This window comes from Platichthys flesus, chromosome 12 (assembly GCF_949316205.1).
Source record: "Platichthys flesus chromosome 12, fPlaFle2.1, whole genome shotgun sequence".
In the NCBI taxonomy this organism is placed as follows: domain Eukaryota; kingdom Metazoa; phylum Chordata; class Actinopteri; order Pleuronectiformes; family Pleuronectidae; genus Platichthys; species Platichthys flesus.
The window spans coordinates 15,323,947-15,345,279 of NC_084956.1; the positions used below are offsets into that span (position 1 = coordinate 15,323,947).

Below are 21,333 nucleotides of genomic sequence, written 5' to 3' on the forward strand. Positions count from 1 at the left end.
TAGGAATGCTGCCACGTACACAACACAGATGTACACATGTGCAGTAACCCCCCCCCCACCCCCACCCCATCTCATTTCTCAGTTTTGCAGAATCAGCTCCAGTAGAGGTGACAATATGATGGCGCAGTGGGGAGGAGGGGGGCAGGTGAAAATGAGGGAAACTCGGCCGGGGGGGGAGTCGACCCGGAGATTTGGATTTGGTGTCACCTTTTCCCACTTGATGGAAGCGAAGGTTGATATTGTTCAGGAGAGAAAACATCCGGAACAGCAACTGCACAAATATGCAGCACTGTGAGTCTCGTATGAAGGAAGCAGTTGAAAATGTTTGACCACTGAATGTGTGAGTGTGAGCAGATGGAGTGAGCATGAATAGCCTCACCACAGTTACTTTAGAACCGAAGCTTTTAAGAACCAAAAAAAAAAAAAAATGATGGGTATTAAAATAGATTTTCCATCAGGTCTGGCTTTTTCATTATTTCCAAGCCTGCACAGCTAGCATGGGAACTCCAGATGACTGTGTCCTCTGTACGGCTGCCGTGTGAAGCCCTTTTACTGTGCCGTTTTAAAACAGCCAATTATTACACTCGATTAGTCCCCGCTGACTGAAATATCAGCTTTGATGGAAAATAACTCTTTAATGGAAAAGTTAGGTGTGCTTGGCTTCATGGTAATAATGCATCCAGAGTACGATTTATAGAGAAGGGCATTTTTGACAGTAACTACAGGCATTATCTTACGTTTTCACCTGGAAAAGGATTGAATGAGGAGTTTTTTCCTCTCCCCATGTTGCTCTACTTTTACTCCAGAACTGCGGGGATTGTTTCCCTTTTCAGTTGCCGGTACTCCCCCCCCCCCTAAAATAGCAGACGGCAGCGAAATCCTCTGAAGCTAATCTCCTTCCTAGTTGGTCAGTATCAGCCCCTTCCTTGCTGTGCCGCTTATTCTCAGCCGAGATTAGGATGTATAAATTCATTGGCCTGGCTGTAGCTCTCTGAAATGAAAACATGGGAGCCCTGTATCGTGACACGTGTGCTACACAACCACGGATGCACCATCACTTTATATTTCTGTTGACCCCATAATTCTCAGCTGTCCATGATTTATAAGTGAGAATTGCTACAAAATCCCCTCCACCGTTCAGCATCCATACACACAGAAACCACTCAGAGGCATGTCACCGCGTCTTATGAATAAAAATGGATAGCATTATGGGGGTTTCATTTCAACCATGTAATTTTGCTGTCATTTCTACTTCGCAAAGCCCAATGTATGCCCCGCCAGAGAAATATCCCCCAGAATCCCAGGGGGGAAATTTCATTCTCACACAGCCGTAAGTCCAGCAACATCCTCAGAATATGAATTCCGCCAGCGGGAATGGATGGAAGCAAAATTGCCACTGGGTGTAATAGGCAGCCCATTAAAAGCATACTGCGGTCATGGGAGGAGCCAGTGTGGTTACAAGGTCGTAGTGGAGACTAACGCAATTTACTTAGGCCAGTAATGTTGCCTTGAAATGATCTAGAGTACTTACCTAGCAATACTGCGGGAGAGAGAGAGTCTCCTCTCATGCATTAGCATCGTTGCTGATTGCTGAATGACCTCTGTGGAAGCAGCATTATAGTGCTTTGCCAGAGATTCCGAGCCTTTCAGCCAAACAGATTGGAAGAGTGGCACCAGCATATGCAGAAGACGGAGAAAAAAACAGAAACAGGGAGAGACAGACAGAGAGGGAGGTGGTTTTAGACAACACAACACAACACAACAGATTAACAAAGCACCATATTAACCTTCAGGTGCCTCTAATAGTTGGGAAATTGAATGCAGCGCTCAGTGAGGGAGGGGATCGATATATCGAGCTGGCCTGGCTTACAACCTCTAATCCTGCAAATCTTCTTGAGGTCCTGAAGTGCCGTATTGAATATCTGAATTACTGGGATAGCACTGCTTAAGCATAATTTATGTAATGTACTGTATCTGCCTGTGTGCAAATTCACGCCACGCACGTTCACCAGTGCCCGGGCGGTTTTTCAAGATGCTTCGACCTTTCTCCATTCCAGATATATTTAGCTGCGGTGACCAACGGAGCCATGGCACAAAAAAACTTCCAGCCCGTGTTTCTTTATCTGCTACTCGCCGAGACTATTGTTTCCAGCCGCCTCAGACGTTATCAGGGATTAGTTTGATCTAAACAGTAACGATACACAGATACAGACAGAGAAGCATCTGAGGCTATTGATTACAGCTGGTTCAGCCACTGATAAATCCTATATGGCACAGAGAAAGTATAACGTCTCCTTTATCAAGAGCTGAGTGAAGCCTTCACGAATGCTCTACCTCCCACAGACCTAACAAGAACTGAAAAATGCTTGCACTCACAGATAAGTGAATAACTCTATCAAAGGGCTGATGCACAGCGACAGAAACAAATGGACAAGTTTCAGTCTTTAGTTTTATTCAGTGCTTTTGAGACACGTGGCTGTGACCCTTAATAAATAGCAGCTAGGGACCTGCAGGGATGAGCAAACAGCTGACACAAATCATTAAAGCAACATCATAAGACAAATCTAAGAAAAACAGACATGAGAAGAAGTATATTGTTTATATCTACACAATAACAAGATCAGTTTCCTAAATGTGCCTGATTCTTTTCATCGAGATCCATTCATTATTACGTGGAAAATGTTGACAATTTTAGTTGAAAAAAAAAGTCTTGCTTTTGTCCGGATGCTCGCCAATATTTCATGGATTCTTTCCTGGCCTATGTCCCATCTTTCCACCAATTTCCATTGACATTTATATAGTAGTTTTGCATTATTTTTTCTTAAAAAAATCAAAAAAAACAGCTGACAGAGGTGAAAATATAACCTCCTTAGCAGAGGCCTGCATGTATGTAAACACAATTTGTGCAGAATCTTCGTAGAAAAAAACAAATACATTAACCACTCTCCCACAAAGGAAACGCACAGTTCCGCTATTCTTCATCCAAGCTCTTTCTTTGAAGAGGGTTCCACTCCCTTTCTCCTAATCTCGACAGTGGCCTTACCATCTCAATACTCAAGAGCTGCAATCCAGTAATGGTGAATGGACTGTATTTATATATCGCTTTTACGGTCGCTTTAACCCATTCACAGCACTTACTATACACAGCTCATATATGTATCACATCCATTCATACTCATCAATCTCCGTTAGGAGCCACTTAGGGTTCAGTATCTTACCCAAGGACGCTTCGAAGTGCAGCCTGGGAGAGCTGAGGGTCAAACCACAGACCCCCTGGTTAGTGGATGGCCCTCTGCACCTCCTTAGCCACAGCCGCCCTTGCATCCACAAGGCCAATAGAGTAAAAGTGGTTATGGAGGGTCCTCATCCCTATATCTGATGAAACTTTGGTCATAAATATTTTGTCTATAAAAAAGACACTAAGTAAGGAAGCTGTCTCTCCAAGTCTTCTCAGATCTCATACAGCGAGGAGCCTGTGCAGACACTGAAAAATACAAATGAGAAGCAAGATTTGCATCTGCATGGATTTTTGAAAAGGGACCATGGACAGCGCCACTGCCTGGTTGCTGGCAATTCTCTCTGCAGGAAAACCAGTGAGTGATCTAAATATCTCCCATTTATTAGAGGGCAGTAGGGCTCCGTATGATTGGCCAAATATATTGATACGCCATGAATGCCCACCATGGAACACCATTTATTGCAGTTCAAGTTGTCTTATGGGATACGTATATCTCTCATGTTGATATTGCGATGATGGAACATTTTAGATATGTTGTACAGCCCTACTGTAAAGACTGGAGTAACTGAAGTAATGAAACTAACTGTTACTTCGATCTGTGTATTTTTGTAAAAGACTAAAGCAATGACCCAGATTTCTTTAATCTCATATCAGAGAATGACACTGATACTATATCTACCCTTACAGTAGTAGTGGGCAATCCTGAGTAAAGTGTTTCTATAAAAGCTTTCAGTTTGTAAGCTGTACCAGTAAATATAAAAAAAAGGCCTAAATTTATATGTATCGTGAAAACAAAGCGTCTCTTCTGGTTGTTTAAAAGCTGTGATACTTCATGTGCTGATTTCAGAGGGAATATGATACCTACATTCTCTTAGTTGATGCTTTTGTCATGTGCAAATGTGGTACCCTGAACATTTCATTTCTAATTTCAAGTCATTCTGGAAAATAAACCACATTCGGTGTCTTTGAGCTCCTTAATCCACTGAGTCTAGTAATCAGTGCGGGGTAATGCTGCCTGAAATCCTCCTCTCCCTTCAATCACAGGTTACTGTGCCACTTGTCATCTGCATTCAGGCCCGTTATTGAGAGGCTTCCCTCAGGCCGCCTCTTTGTCTTTAGCGGCTCGATTAAATTGGAGTGACACCTGGCATGGATCCTCAGCTGTAATGGCCCTTCTTCTCATCCCATCCCCTCTATCAGCATAATAGACCTCTGATGAAATATTACAAAACCTTTATCCCCCTCTTTCTCTCTGCTTCATTGAACTGTGTGCGGGGTGGAAAGAAACAAGTTATGGGTTCACGAGAGTTTAATGCTACAGCAATTTGAAAGGATGCATTCAAATGGGAATTATTAACATCAGGAAATAGCAGACTGTCTGCAGTCCTCACACTGTATGTGTCATCGGATAAATTACTTTTGGAATTTCACAAGCATTCTAATCACATTAAATGTGCAGTTAAAGACTTGTGTACACTTGTTGTCGAGGCGGGGGTGGGACGTGATATTTTTAACCTCGCCAAGGCAGCGGCAGATATTGCGCAGACTAGTTTCCGTTCTATTCCTGGAAACAGAGGGCTGCGTTGGAAAGACATGGTTCCTGTGGCGGTTTGCAAGTACACATTGTAATATTTAATGCATTTTATGCACCTTTTGTTATGCAAAAGAGGCATGATGAAAAGAATTTCATCATTGAGAAATGGGATTCCAGCTGCCCCTCCTCCCCTTGGTCATGAGTGTTGCTGGAGGTGCAGCTCTGCACATGGGCGGAAAATCCCCTCCACTCCAATCTTGTTGAGCTCTGACGTACTTGGCCTTTTGATATTTCATGTGCCTCCTCTATGCAATGGAGTGATGGGCAGGGTGATGCAGGGCTGGGGGGGGCTTGTTCAGAGCTGGCAACCCTGTGTTCAAACCAATTCATTTTCCCAGTAAACTGAGAATACTGCAGATGTGTGAGAGAGGAAGGACTCTACAGGATTTGCCTTTTCAATGAACCGACTGTTGGTACTTTGATGAAAGATATTAATTATTCACATAGTATCTTGCTAACTGTACGGGTGCACATTTCCTGACCTTGCACATTTTGAGCATATTTAAATACCTTCTATTGTTCTACCTTCCATTCATGAATGCTAATTCTGCAAGAACAGTTGTATTTTAGCAGGGGCTGCTGGCAAATCCATTCTTACATTATCTGCTCTGTGCTGCCTTAGGTGACAACAGAATAATTAATAGCAAAAGGAATTATGTTAGAATTATATGCATTGCTGGTTGGTTAATATTATCTCTTTCGTTTGACTCCAGTTGCCTTGGGGTGGTAAAGATCTTCGAGAACAAAAGTTCTATGTAGAACCTTAACGCTGTTTTGCAAGGCAGAAAACATCAGGGAGAAAACTATTACAGACTTACTGACATATACATTGTCAATGATTCCTAGGTGCTGTTGTCAAACCTTGTAATTGAGGCCTGACATTTCGCAGTTTTACTTCAATATGTACTATAAATCACAATAAAAAAATACAGCCAAATGCACAGCACTTCCATCCTTTATCTGTACTGTATATCTTCTTGAGGGTTGCAGGGGCAACTGGAGTCAATCCCTGTTTATACAGAATTTTGATTAAGAAAATATACCAACACATCTTTCAGCCCCGTAGACTGTAAATAAAGATAGACAACATGTCACCACTTCTTTCCACTTTCCAGAAATGAAGCCAAAATATCCAAGATACAAACGCTGCTATTTTGGAGCAGAGTCATTTGGAGAACTAGTAGCAACTGGGAAATGAAGCCGTGAAATTGAGGACCCGCGGATACACGCACCAGATCGATCGTTGTTTTTATATCATTACTAATAAAATCTTACTGGAAAATAAACAAAAACATACATTAGTGTGATTAGAAACCCCTGAAATGACAGAAACCATCTCGCAGGAAAATGTATTTGACGTGTATTATGACTTTTTTAGTATGGTCCAAGTCCCATCCAATAGGAGGCGGGGTTTATCCCCTCATCTGCAGCCAATCCAGATACTCTGGCCTCATTTATGGGGAGCTGTCATGTCGGTTATCTTCATACACATTCTACCATCAGGCTCTTGTTATCTGTCAGAGAATCCAACGGGTTCAGTTTTGGTCGCTGTGTAAAGCCTATGATTGGTTGTACTCTTAAAATGTGTCAGCAACAAATACTTCAAGCCTGGATTTTAATATGAAATACATAAAAGCAAAAGTGTAAAAAATCTTATGTTGTGGTTTACAAACACTTTTCATCCCACCACTACCGTTCAGCGGATAAACATGACAGCATGATGGGTTCAGTGGAAGTGCCACTGAAATGACATCTGCCCACACACTGTCAATCAAAGATGCCCCCCCCCCTCCACCCTTCACAGCCATGTAAAGAAAAGCCATATGAAGCGTATATATTCTACCTCCTCTGAATTACTACATGATGTTTATCCCACGCCTGTGCACATGTATGACTGCCTGCCAGTGTCTCACACACACACACACACACACACACACACACACACACACACACACATACACACATACACACACATATACACACATACACGCACACACATACACACACACATTACTCTCACACACACACACACACACACATTACTCACAGTCAAACAGATAGCAGGTTTGTTTGGCACAAGCGCTTCAAACAAATGTCTGATGCTCGCTTTATCTATCATTCACACATAATTTCATTATTTTCATTGCACCTACAGTAGAGTTGGCAGCGTTTATCAGAGCTGACACCCGGCTCTCTTCTGTACAAAGCATGTGTAACAGTCTCATGGTAAAAGTTAGAGCCAGACTCTAAAAAAAACACACAAAAACAAACAAGGATATCTTCCACAAAACACAGGACATTTATTCATGTCGTGTCCTGTGATTATTTCCAGCAGCTCAGAGCAAGAGAAAAAGCTCTGGTATCTCAAAGGGAAGTGAAAATAAGGGGAAGGTAAGGCACAGTAAAGCTTAAATTGAGGCCATTATTGAGGGCAGTGAGGGAATAGTGTGGCCCGGCTCAGAAAAAAGCATAGGCAGGGACAGTTTTAGTTAGGCTAGATGAACACTGATGGCAGCTCCTATAAATCTCCCAAATGATCTAAAGCTACAGAGCATTGAGTCCACTCCCTCACCTGCCATTGAGAGAAGATATGTGCTATATTCTAATAACGAAGGGCAGTTATTTCATGTTACTGTGTGTAAACCCGACTGCCTTCTTCCTTTACCTGGTTTATCATAAATAAATAACTTTGGACACTTCAGGATGACTTTGAGACAGATTTTTATCTCCGACAGTTGAGCTGGGGCTAATTATCGGAGTTACTGGTAAGTCGAGAGAAGACCCTGTGCTTCGCCAACATCATCTTCATCCAGCTGTTGGGTGGTTCGTGTAGACAGATCATAGAAATGTGGAGCTGTGTTGTATCCTCCATCCTGGCCACAGTCGTAATTAATTGTGTGCTGCAAACAGTACGCTTTGTTGCCTAGGTAATGCCTTCTGGAACGATGCTAATTGTATGAACCTTGAGACAGAGTGGCTGGTTTCTCCCTCTGTGGGAAGCAGGACATAAAAAAGGCCAGAGAAACAGGAGACGGCGTTCCACCTCTTAAATCAGGCCAGAAACGCTGGCTCTCAGAGCTCAGCTGGATTTCAAAGAAAAAAAGAAGTGCGCCGCTATAGATGCTATTATACTCCTCTCAATAATTCAGGCAGAAATTGCCAGGGTGGGAAACTGTTCGGTCACTGTAAGGTTAAACTGAGCGAAAATGGGCATTCGGCAAATAAAATTCCCTCTGGTAAATGTCTATTCGGGAACAGGGGATACATTTCTGTATTGCTGCATTGTTAAATTGCGCTGACTGTCCGTCCGGTTGATTTTGCTCTTTTGTTTGACAAAAGGAACACCTTTTTGCGAGCATTGTCTGTTGACTGCCTCGCTGCCATGTGATAAGATCCCAAAGCAGATAATGACTCAATATGAGAAACGGGTGCAGTTGAACCATTATTCCGGCAGCGACCAAATAACACATTCCTATTCAAATTCCTACAAATGCAAACGTTGAATGCAATCGCTTCACATCAGTCCCTTTTTGTCCGAGCTTACAGGAAATAATTAAACTGGAAGGATGTCCTGTTTTGGGAGTCCTGAATGAATGGACGTAAACCGCGGCCCTCGCCCCGCTCTGCTTTCTTTCTTCATCTCTGTATCACTCTCCATCACACATTAATACACATTAGCCCCCCTAACATAGCTCACAGAGAGAGAGTGAGAGCATGTGTGCGACTGACTCACTGCTGTTTGTTGTGCTGTTTCAGGCTGGAGCTGCAGCTCATGTTTAGTAAGCTCCCTCTCATTATATCAGACCCTGGGGAGAGAAAGGACCTCTCTCTCCATACTATCAAAGCCACGGCGCTGCCTTGGAGGACATGCTTCAGTATGAACAGAGGCTCTCGATACACACAAAAAGTAGCATGCTCAGCCCCCCATCACCTCGCTCAGTGGGGAGCTGCCAACGTTCAGGGTTTTGATCAAGCCTCGCCGTATTGGCTGTGGGTGACAGATACACAAGACTGTGGTTGGGGGAATAAACAGCTTGATTTGCATAATGCATCACCAACAAATTCAGTTTTCACCGCGCGTGAAAGAATTACTTTTTGCCTCGGTGCGGCATTCAGACGCCGCCTGGGATCGTATTTCATAGGACAAACACACAATTATGTAAACAGGGCGTTTACCTCAATACAACTGGAAGATAATATAATTTACGGTTGGTGTGTGTCCAATACGCTGTCACTATGTTGTCTTGGTGGAGGAGGAGGGGGGGGGGGGTTTGAGTAGGCTCAACAGCACCCATTGTCCTCCAGAAGCGTATTTTCTTCTGCGTTTCAGGGCTCATAATTCACCTGATACTCGGAGCGCTTACCTCCCGAAATCCCGGCCGTATTGATCCATCTGGAGCCGAGCAACATCGCCGTAAACAGGCTAATCTAACATAAAAGCTGGCCCCTCCAATTCTCCAGCCTGTTGAAACGATTCGGTTCTGCCTGGTAGCAATGAATAAATAAATAGATAAATGAGACGCACTATCCCGGGCTCGATCCCGCGGCGCATCCTGGGTCCGCAGGTGGCTGGAGGCAGCAGCTTTGAGACAGGGGATTATTTGGGAATAATATCCCTCACATGTCGGAGGTCTTCTTTGGCGGCGCAGGTTTGACAACGGGGGATGACAGGGGAGGGGGGGGCCGCTGTAATCAGTCAGACTCGTGTCTTCTCTCTGTCTTCACCTGCACCTTGGATTTGAACCCTGTGACCTTTTTGATATTCTCACATGTGATTAATGGCCGCTCTGGCTGTCCACTAATCACCTGTGTGATAATTATCAAGGGAATGACTCTGTCGCCTGAATTCTAGTCAGGCCACACTTGCCACTTAACTCTGCCCCCCCCCCCATCCTACCCTTTCCCATTCTCCTCTCACCCCCTGCCTTCTTCCTGCCGCACTGGCTGCCAGTCGGCTCAGGTTAGTGCCATAAGAGTAGTGGGGGGGGATCCCACATACCTTCCTTCATCTGTCTGGATTACAGCAGTTCATTTTAACCTTGAGCAGCCCGAGCCAGATGCTCTCGTAACGGTTAATGGGCTGGGTTTACACCTAGAACGCCCCAGTACAGTGTGAAAGATAACCTGTACTTTTATCGCCGCTGCACAGTTTGCGGAAACATGTAAACCTTTAGAGGAAACATATGCTTTAAGGGGAAGTAAGGGGAAAGGGCCTCGAGATTTCCAGTGAGATTTGTTGAATTAAAAAACATATTTTTAAATTATTTTCTTTGATGAATTCTTTAAACCCACAGCTGTGTTTCCCTCCTCTTTTTTCCGGCCATTATTAATTCATTGACATTTTGCTCAGATGGAAATTATAGGGATGTTGAGGAGTGGATCTGTGATTGCCTGCAGTGATCAGACCGATGTTTAACATGGTTAAAAACAGAACGTGGATCCTCTCACCATTTCATTCTCCCCCTCGTTCATTTAAGCGGTGGAATTTGGTGAATTTCTATTCCCTTTAATTCAACCCTGCACCACGCAAGGCAGTCATTGATGTGAGTGTGAAGTATGTTAACCACAGAGTAAGGAAACTGCACCATCCCCTCTAAGAAACCATAACCTCTTGGTTCTGTTCACACACTCATCTGCACGTTGAGCGATCAATCTCAGAGGACATTAGGAATGATGATCAGTGGTAATCCACAGTCCTCTCTCAAGTCAGACTGAATCTTTTCATCCTTAATTCTTATTGAACACTAATTAAATCCTCAATGAGACTTTCCTGTGTAATATTTCCCCGGTCTGAGTCAGTATCCACCATGTCCATTTCCCCCCTTTTCCCTCCTCATGTTTATTCCGATGTTTCTATACTGTACAAAGAATCCATTTACATTTAAGATGAATTATGAATATAACAGCCCTAAGACTGTAAACAGTTGGATAGGAATTAGTTTGAGAGGTCAAATCAAACAGGAAGAATTATATTATTATTATTAATTAATTCATTATATTTATCAACTCCTTTCATTATTTTGAGGAATTACTTTATCTGTAATACAGAAACTTTTGTTTCCTTATTTTTAACAAAGTATTTCTAATTAGTTACCTAATCATGCATTTTCGACCTGTAGGATTCAGTTGCAATCCATCAAAAACTGTCATCTCTCAATAAGTATATAGCCCCATCACATAATTAGTCAATGATAGATTGATATATTACAGTGTTTTGGAAGAATAATACTGCTTTGTGATAAAAGGTTACACATATGATGAATGAAATCTAAATATTATATCATCAGTATTTTTTGTAGGGGGGGGTTACACAGCTCAATGAAGAGCCTGCTCCCACCTTGGCTCTGGCAGGGAGCTTCTGCCGGCACCCCTCCTCTCTGAACTCACCGTGACCAAAACCAAAACAATTTCAGGTCGGGTAGACGTGTGCTGGAATTGTTCTGAGGGAACCAATTGAGGGAAAGTGTCTCCTCCTTTTACATTTCACAGTGTCTGAACTCTACCTGAATTGTAATTTTCCCGCTTTAGATCAGTTACATTTGCAAAATGAAAACATGTGTCTGTGTCTGTGGAAAACCGGCCTGCCTCCAACTACTGCCATATTCTAGTCCCTCGCTACCTCCAGTGCAATTAATGATCTTGCTTACAACATTAGCGCCAGAATCATGAAAAATGGCGCTGTAGCACCAAGTCCCCCAACATACTGAGTTCAATTCATCAAGGGCTTCATGCTCATTGGCAATGTCAAACTTGGTTTCAGCTTTATTGAGTGCCTCTGTAATCAAGTACCTGCCATAAACTCTCAAGAGTGATTATGTTGTTGAACATGCAGTTCATGAAGAGACATGAGATTCAGTTAATGACTCATCCCGCTCACGAGTTTTGCAGCATATCCGCCGCTGAGATAAGGTAAAACTTAATTCATTGTTTTGTCCGTTTTTGGGCAATCGTGTCTGTGACTGGAATTTTTAACTGTGGCTGCAACAAAAGTGCACAACTTGTAAGTGGTGTCTGTGGGACAAAGATATGAAATTCTCTTTTTTTTTCAATCTTCTTCTTATCAGCAGTCAGACAGCAAGTCAAACAGCCAGTGTGGTGTTTTGGGAATTCACCACTTTAGTTATTTTATAGACATTTGGGATCCTAATATCGTTCTTTCTCTATCTCCTGAAACTGGACGGTCATGTCTAGGAGCCAGTCTTTATGACTGCAGTCTGCAAAAACTCAAGGTTGTTTCAACGATTCAATTGTTTGCTAAGCTGTTTATCATAGAAGGGATTGCACATCCAAAAGCCGTCCTTTGAAGCTGTAGCCTATAAAAAATCGTATTAGGGAGCGCAGGGGAAGTATAGGGTTGTATAGTTCAGGGGGATGCAAATAGAGTTAGTTTTGGGAGACAAAAATCATGTTGTAGAAGTTGCATCGAGACAGCAATCATCAATCAACAGGCAGGTCTCCTTGGCTCTGTAAATCACTGCGGTGCTGAAGGGCATCATCTGTCCCCATCATCTAATTTCACTGTGTGTTGCACCGTGCTTTACAGATGGTGTACACAACCAATATGTACCACTTGTATTGTTCTTTTATTTGCATCATCAACAATCATACACATTCGTTGGTCTCCCAGCACTGTAGCACGTAAACACAGGGCACGAACACTCAGGTTGCCCGTCTATTGTCATCAGCCAACGTTGAATCAAAAAGGAATTAGAAAATAACAGGGAAATCAAAATAGACCCAATGACAAACCAACATCAGTGCAATTCTGTAGCATGTGCGGTACACTTCTGCAAATACTGACAGGGTATGATCCCATTGGGAGGGAGTGCTCAGCAGTTCGGAGTGCACAGGGTTTTTTCAGCAGAGTCAGAAATGTTCATTAGATAAAAAGCCTCTAACATTAAATCAATCCTTGATCTTTTTGCTGTAAACAAAACCAAGGCCCAATGTCAATTAGTAGCACGCGTCAGATGAAACGGCGCGGATCCGCCCGTGCTGTAAGTACTGCAGTGCAGACAGACGCCAGAAAACCAAAGGAGTCTCTCGCTCCACCTCATAGTGGTGAATGGTCACTGTGAGGTCTTTGTATTCTCATTAACATAATACAACTGAGCTAACTGATACCTCACTGGAGTGACTGAGATGAGTGTAGTGCAGAGCAACATGCTACAGAGACGTCCTGGAGGGGTTGTGTGGCTCATTTTATATAGTGCTCCCTATTCTAAGACCCCTCAAGCCCTCTCTACGTGTCCTGTTACTAGATTCAAAGTATCAAAAAGCTGCAGATTCAATTGAAACCACTCAAATACAGATGTCTAATGTGTATTGCACACTACAACAGGACAAACAGTGTTTCTGACTGTAATCATGGCTTGAAATGTTGCTTTGAGTATCATACAGCCATTTTTTACTTCTATTGTTTTATACTGATGGACCAGACTGAGTCATGACAGGAAATGCTCATTGCAGATTATAGAATGTGAAGTATTGCTGCTCTATATGTGCATTCTATGCAAGCATAGACATAATAAACATACTGTAGCATATTCATCATAAAAGATATCTTTGTGGTCAGCATTGGCCTCAGTTGTGGCATCATATACATTTCACAATTTACATATATTCATATGTACATGCACGTCTAGTGCAAGATTTTCATCATTTAGAACTTTTGTTCATCTGGCAATTCCACAATCTCGAAAAAGACCTGGTCTTACTCCAGTGTTCCATTTACAAAATCCAAAACAAAACAAAGACCCTTTCACACGTCTCAAATCAGTTTCAGTTTTTTTAAGCACAGCAGTGACCAAAAATAAATAACAGAAAGTGCGATTCACAAAGGGATTGTTTTTCAATTTTCCTTAGGTGCATTGAGAATCAGTCAAACATGTGCACAGGTCTTGTCAAGCATAGAAGATGAGCTCAGGAATCTGTCCCCCCTGCACCCCTGTGCCGTTAGTACTGTCGGAGGAGCACTGGAACTGATATGTCACTTTCCCACACTGCACCTCTGTCATCCCCTCCTGTCCAAAGTAGCTGAGCTCGTTTCCATCCAGAACCACACTGGCAGTGTAGAATGTGTCGGGTTCGATCTGGACGGGATACTCAAACCACACCGGGAAGGTGTTGCTGGAACCGTCGGAGAAGTACTTGCTGAGGTTTTGTCCCAACAGCACCCCTTGACGTTTCAACTCGATTTTGGCACTGTACTCTGCTGAGCCACAGCTAGATCCATAAAGTCCAAACCCGGCGATGAAAACTCTTTTATCCACTGCAAACTGTATACTGTCACAGCGGCCCCGATATCGCCACTGATTGCTCCTATAGGCACAGGACTGGAATCTGTGGCAGCGCTGGGGTGTCAGGCCCGTCCTGGCCTCGCTGACAAACTGCATCTCAGGTTTCTTGGCCGCAGTGTACCACAGGAAGATGTCGTTAGTCTCATTTAGAGTCAACACGCCCGACTGGGCTGCTCCATTGGCAAAATCATCCAAATCCATTGTAGGTATACGTATCAGGAACATGGCCTTGCCCAAAACCTTGCGCTTGTTGTCTGTTGAAGAAGTGAGTTCCTGTCTCTGGCACTCAGCTTCGGCCCAGCTGAGTGCCGCCTCGAATACCACTATCTCTTTAGCGTTCAGCGTCTCTCGCTGTAGGATACTCTCCAGGGTCTGGGCGTCGATGTCACAGAAGCCCTCCGAGCGTAACGCCAGCTCTGCCTGGGTATCAATCACCTCCCAGCAGCGCTGTGTCAGCTCCGGTTCCTCGAACAGGCAGCTCTGGGAGAGTAGAACGCATGCATTCTTGGCACTCAGGCTGGTCTCCAGGAAGTTGACGCAGGCACGTGCCAGGTGAGGGACAATGTACTTCTTGGCAGCATAGAGAGTGGCCAAGACTGTGTCGGCACTCAGGTCAATCTCATCACAGTAAATGTACCTGTTGACGTAAAAATGTTACTTTCTTAGTTTTATTGACAGCAGTTTAAACGCCAAAGAGAAGGAAGCAAAAATATCATATGCAGAGCGATATGGTGTGAGCATGTTGGCTGATATGTCTTTTTATAATATCGATATATGAAAACTGAAATAACTGACCAAATTACAGGATTTGGTCACAACCAAGTTGAAGACAAATAGTTTGTTGTATAAAAAGTGAAATCACTGCAAATCAAAGCAGCCAAACAAAATGGTGGTCTACCTACACTCTCGTCTAGCACCTAGTGTAGCTTGTCTGCAAGGACGCAGAGAAACACTACTTCAGAAAGAGATGGGGAGCAGCAAGTAGGAGGTGGAGACAATATGGACTATTCAGTATGAAAAGTTAAATGTGTAGTGAAATGAAAATAGACAAAAATAGATTCTATCTCTGAGTAACAGGAATAAACTATATGGCAAGGTAAGTAAGGACTTAACCAAGACATGTTAGAGATAGATTTAGACCGGTTTTATCAAAGCTTGTTTTTTCACTAACATAGAATTTTAAGAGCATTAATGTAAAAAAAAAAGAAAGAAAAGAAAGCACTGTAACGTCACAAGAACAGGGTCAGCCTAAGAGCTAAGACAGACGAATCCTTACTTCAGCATTGCCAGAAATGCTGCTGGTTCCACATCTGGAATATGGATTGCATCCGTGTTTTCAGCCAATTCACCATAAAACATGGCATGGAACACTGAGCTGCCCACAGCCAAAACGTACTGTTGGAAGAAGAAGAGAAAACAAACTGTCAGAGGGAAAAGAGGAAAAACTAAATGTGCCAATATTTGCGTGGAAATCATACGAAATGTGGGCCATTTCAAGAAAAGCATTTTGTAGCTTGAAATAGGTACTAAATCCAAATAGTTCACATGAAGCTCTTTCTCTTAACACATAAAACACAAATATCTTCATGAATATTGAACAACCCTTCAATTCTAATCACTTGAGGGATTGACCCTGTTAAGTCTCCACATAATGAGCAGTGCTCTGTCAGTTACCATTTCGCCTGAGGAGCAGGAGGAGGCGTATTTCTAATGAAAAAATATTGCCTCTGATAAAAAAAAAAAGGGGGGAAGAAAGCTCAGTATCTTAATAACACAACCTAAACCGAGTACAACAAAAGTTCAATTTACAGAAATTAATGACTAATCTGAATTCATGATGAAATCAGATGCAACATAAGGACCCTAATTATTTCAGTGTTAAGCCCTGTATACAAGACTGGGATGCCTGTAATTGTACTCATTTTGTGTTTTAGGTCTTTGTGCGCATGTCTGCTGGTTTATATGTGTGTGTGTGTGTGTGTGTGCCCCTACGAGTGTGCATGTGCATGTGTAGGTGGGTGTGTGGGTGGTAAATATTTTCTCAAAAAGCCACACAGACTTTCTTTGTGTGATTGCATTGCAGTGAATCCATTCTCAAGCTTTCTAGTCTGAAAACAATGCAGTTGCTGTTGTTACTCACTGAAATTCAAGTTTCTTTTCTTTTCTGAATGACAGATCCTCTTTTATTTGGGATTAAGAGACTAGTAAATAAATGAGACATATTTGAATAAGATCAGTGCCACCTCTTGACCCATTGTGTTTTACAGATGGACACATACAGTATATCGCTGGTTTTAGCTGCTGGCTGCATCCTCCCTTTTCGAAGGATATACTGCAACTTTGTTATCTGACTCCCTGCCAAGTGGACACAAGAAAGATTGCGGCGCCGGATGCCATTATATCCCATTGGCATAATGTCTCAGCATAAAGTGCAGTGGAGTCATCCAGAATGACCTTCCATAACGGCATTGTATAAATGCACTGCAGCTTCCAATCACAGACAATAAATTTGGATCCCATATACAGAACAAAAAAAGAGGATGAGCCATACAGTGCAGATTTTGGAATGGATGTCCAAGCCCAATTCAAGGCTACCAAATCATCTATCGGGTTTAATGTGAATGTTATTATCATATTCAATTAGAGAAGACATCACATCGCAACAATAAACCGTGATCAATCATTAATGTGATAATCTTGAAAGAGTTATGAGGTCGGAGGATGGACTAGACAAAGAGACAAAGGAGTGTATAAGAGGGTATGGACCTGGGAGTATGGGCCCAATCATGATAACCAAAGATTTGAATTGTAGACTTCATTTCAAAATGCACAATCTAATCAAGCAAATGAGTAGCACAATATTTCAAGAGTGTGAGATGCAGCCCTGAGTCAACCCACTGCTGTATAGCTTACTAATTTGAACGGGTTCGGTTGGATGTGTTTAAAAGTTGAGTAATTGCAGTGCGGTTTTTAAAAAGCTGAGCTCAAGCCCAGACAAAGGCGATCCATTCTGTGAGCTGACTGCTGAAGAGGATATCCCTTCCTCCTTCGCTCACTCGCTGCCTCTATCTGTCAGCCTCATTTACATAAATAATTGAGGACTGTCTCGAAAAGACACATGGTGCGGAAGTGAGAGCGGAGCACAAAGGATTTCAGTTCAATGACTGCCGGCAGTTAGTTAGATTCTATTTATTTTTTGCTGATATGATAGGAGCAGGGTGTAGTAGGGGGGGTTGCTGTTAATGAACATGCATTTCCTCCCTTCTACAACCCGATTTTACAGGTGCATGGAAATCTTACCCTGTGTCCTGGCAGCCGCTGGGTTCTCCCAGGCTGACCCACCACAAAGTGAACATCTGCCATCAGCTCATTGTTGAACATTACTGAATTTCTACAGAGGGAGAAAACAGAGAAAAACACATCATTGTGTACATTTACTTCAGAGGAGAAAAAGACAACAAGCGAAAAGCATATCTTGAAGATATTATGGTGAGATTAAAGCGGGATCAAAGCCCATAAACACATTTTATGTTGTTTATGCAAAAACATACATATTCTTTTTTCTGGTTTTCTGAAGACAAGATTTTCATGATTGTTCTGAAGTGTCCTAAAGACCAAAAACATTTTATTGGCTCATAAATCCCACGCAGAGCATGCAGCTAAATCATTTTTCAAACCTTATCTTTTATATCTCCATACAGACAGACAAACGAGACAATGAACTGAGCGGAAAATCCCCGCTGTGAAAGAATGGGACCAACAATAAAGCTGCGTTCATATATTATTGAGTGGTGGAACATGTCACAGGGTGGGTAAACAGCCCCATGATGTTCTGGAGAGACAACAAAGCCAGGTCGGCGAGCCCACATTTTGCTCTGGACAGCTGGGGTCTTTTCCTGATAGGCCAAGGTAAATATTTTGCTTTTAGCACAGAGCGGCCTCCGCCTGGTGTGCACATCCAACACACCCGGTGCCTGTCCGCCCTCTGTTATGTCAGAGCAGCAACGTCTGCAGGAGCGGGAGAGGGTGTCAACAGAGATACCCCCAGCAGATTGAGGGCAGGGCAGAGGGAACACCCACCCATACTGTCCCACATGCACAAACACACACACGCACAAACACACACACGCACACACACACACACGAACACACACACACAGCCACACTCTCCCCCACACAAACAGCCATACTCACCCACACACACAAACACACACACACGTATACTATCCACAAACACACACCCATACTCTCCAACAGACAAACACACCCATACTCTCCCACAGACACACACACCCATACTCTCCCACAGACACACACACCCATACTCTCCCACAGACACACTCACCCATACACTCCCTCAGACACTGACACCCATACTCTCTCACAGACACACACACCCATGTACTCCCACAAACACACACACACACCTATGCACTCCCACAAACACACGCACCCATACTCTCCCACAGACACAAAATCTCCCACACGCCTCAGTATACAGGTAAGTAATTATCTTAACTAGGGGTATAGTGTTACATTTTCTGGATATAAAGGATGTTCTGATCAGAAAATTGCCAATTAAAATAAACTGGAACTTTGCAGATTACAATTACAAAATCATCCCACTGAATTAACTGTTGATGATAAAAACAATTCAGATCCACAGTAATTATTCTGTTGTGCCTGCAGAGTAATGTTTGTTGTACCTACCTTTCTCTGATAGTGGAGTAGAGTCCCTGCCAGTTACAGTTCTGTATGGTGTTGTTGTTGTTGAGGTTCTGCTGCTGGTACTGTTGCACCGTGGTGGTGGATGCCGGCTTTTTGGTGGGAAAAATGTCTGCTGCCATCTTCTTCTTCTTCTTGCTCCTCAGAGTGATAATCTCATAACAGACAGGAGCAGGAGGCAGCTTGGAGCTGCCGCTGGCATTCCCTTTCTTGGAGCTTTTACTTGACTTGCTTTTCACCGACTCGGGGAGCATTAAGAAGAAAGTCAGACATTTCATGTTCCTTCCCTTGGCGTCGACCATGAGTGTGTTCAACTGCCGAGCAGTGGGAGTTCACACGGAGAAGACATTCACCGGCAGCAGGCAGGTGCGAGGGAGGACCGCCGTGGGGACTCGGGAAGAGGACGGCAGAGAGTTGAGCTGAACTTGGCAGAGCTGTAGATCAGAGATCCTGTGTGAGGTTTCACCGTCCGGGAACCAACTCTCTTGTTTCTTTCCCTCTTCTGAAGGGGCCGGCTCAGACTGGTGATCCGAAGGCACTTTTCCTGCGTGAAGTTTGATCTGCTGATGGAGAAGCTCTCAGGGTTCCCATCCCTGCTTGTCCAGAGTGATGCGATCAGCTCTCTTCCAATCCTGTGTTCTTCTCCTTCGCCCTCTCTCTCCCTCTCTCTCTCACTCACTGCTCTGCTGAGGGTTGGCCTGACAGCCCCAGATTTAGTGCAGCTGCAGTGGTCCTCACTCGGGCAGCGCGTGTTTACTCAATTCCTTTCCCTGTGCCACTTTTGTTCTTGCTGTTCCTCTCTCAGTCCGGCTTCACGTATGGATCTACCCTTCTCTCTCTGGAACTTGTTCTTTTTTCCTCCCTCCCTCTCCTCCATTGAGCACAGACATCTCCAGGATGCTGTAGCCGTGGATACTGTGCTGCTCCGCTCAGCTGCTCGTTCTGCTGACTACAGAGGTTGAATGGGAGAGTGCAGAGACGCTACAGAACCCCGTCCCCCTCCTCCACCCGCCAGCCACTGCACAGTGCACGGCTCTCTCTGAAGCTCAGCCAATGGCAGCACGCAGCATTCGCGATTGGCTAATGCAGCCTAGTGCAGCACATACTTGAATATGCAATAGTTGACGTCTCTATTAAAGTGACAGCCGTGCTCCAAAGGAATGATATATTAATCCACAGTTTTACTACCTCTGTTTGCTTTACCTGAAACCACAGCTTTCACTTTGCCCCACAGCAAACATAGACTCTGAGCGTTAAATCAGAAGGGCAATGCAAAGTCGCATGTTCTTTTTAAGGGCAGAATTTGCCTAATTCATGCATCTGCTGACGGTCATATTTTGTTTTTTTAATGAGCTTTGCACAAATGCATACAAACAGTTGAATTTGCAATTCATTGTCCTTTTCTGTTCTGATTGGACCTCTGACCTCTGGACTCGTTTGCGTTTCAAGGAACCTTTTGGATGCAAGGTTTACAGCGAAAGCATGAATGTCAAACAGATAATACACCAGCTGTTCTCATAGTACTAGAAATCGACACTGTGGCATTTTGCTATGAGCTGATAATCTGTATCTTCAAATATTTCCAGACTGAATTAACATACATATTTTTGCATTTCGAATGAGTGAAACTGCTCTAGAATAACAAAGATGTTTTCTCAGAGCCTCGCTTTTTGAAAAACCAACTGCTTTCACTCCCAACCGAGAATATGTGCCTGTACAAGCTTTCTTGTTAAGTCATCTCTTCAGGAGAGTACACGGGGCTATAAATGTAATGCACTCTTTGCACAATGTATAATGCATACGGTTCCTTTGCTCTCCTTGTCTAGTTGGGCCTGTGCACAGTGGGTATTCTATTTAAAGCGCTGGGATGAGTTAGCTTTTTGCTGGTAGTTTCAAATGATATTAAATGCTGTCAGATCAGCAGTAGTTTTCTTTCTCTTATGGTGTTTTGTCGGTGTTTTCATTACTATTGCTAGAGTATACCTTGTATAAGTAGCAGTATTTTCTTAGGTAGCACCATTGTTACTTTCAAAAGTAATAGCAATAGTTAATTTGCGTATAACATCATACTATATTTTGATATAGTGAAAAGAGAAAAATATTTTTTAACAAAAACAGCTGAATGAATTAAATAAATATAACAACTGCCACGATATAGATTTTCCCATAAACCTGAATTACCTGTCTTAGTGTTGCTGCACTGAGGAGCACTGGACCACTAAGCCCCCCCATACAGTGTGTGCCACGGAACAGAGAAATTTGCTATGGTAACATGGAGCCAACATTACAGGGCACCATACTCTCAAATTGCAGGCCACTAGAGATGTTACCTTGGTAACCACATCCACAAGCAGCAGCGGGATAGAAATCTAGTGTATGGTCATAAAAACGATGATACAATTAAAGAGAAGTCCTCTTGTTGCTCCACACTCTTTAACAATTAATTATGAGGACATTTAAATTACTTTTACGCTGTG

At 43.2% G+C, this 21,333-nt stretch overlaps 1 protein-coding gene across 1 annotated transcript; it reads right to left on the minus strand.

Annotated features, from left to right (window-relative positions):
* Nucleotides 1-12,396: 12,396 nt before the first annotated feature.
* btbd3b (BTB (POZ) domain containing 3b) lies at nucleotides 12,397-19,805 on the minus strand. The gene is made up of 4 exons (XM_062400406.1): nucleotides 18,842-19,805; nucleotides 17,432-17,522; nucleotides 15,408-15,526; nucleotides 12,397-14,768 (listed from the first exon to the last, which is right to left on the minus strand). The coding sequence occupies exons 1-4, from the start codon at nucleotides 19,156-19,158 to the stop codon at nucleotides 13,736-13,738; spliced, it is 1,560 nt and encodes a 519-aa protein (XP_062256390.1). The 5' UTR covers nucleotides 19,159-19,805; the 3' UTR covers nucleotides 12,397-13,735.
* Nucleotides 19,806-21,333: the final 1,528 nt, after the last annotated feature.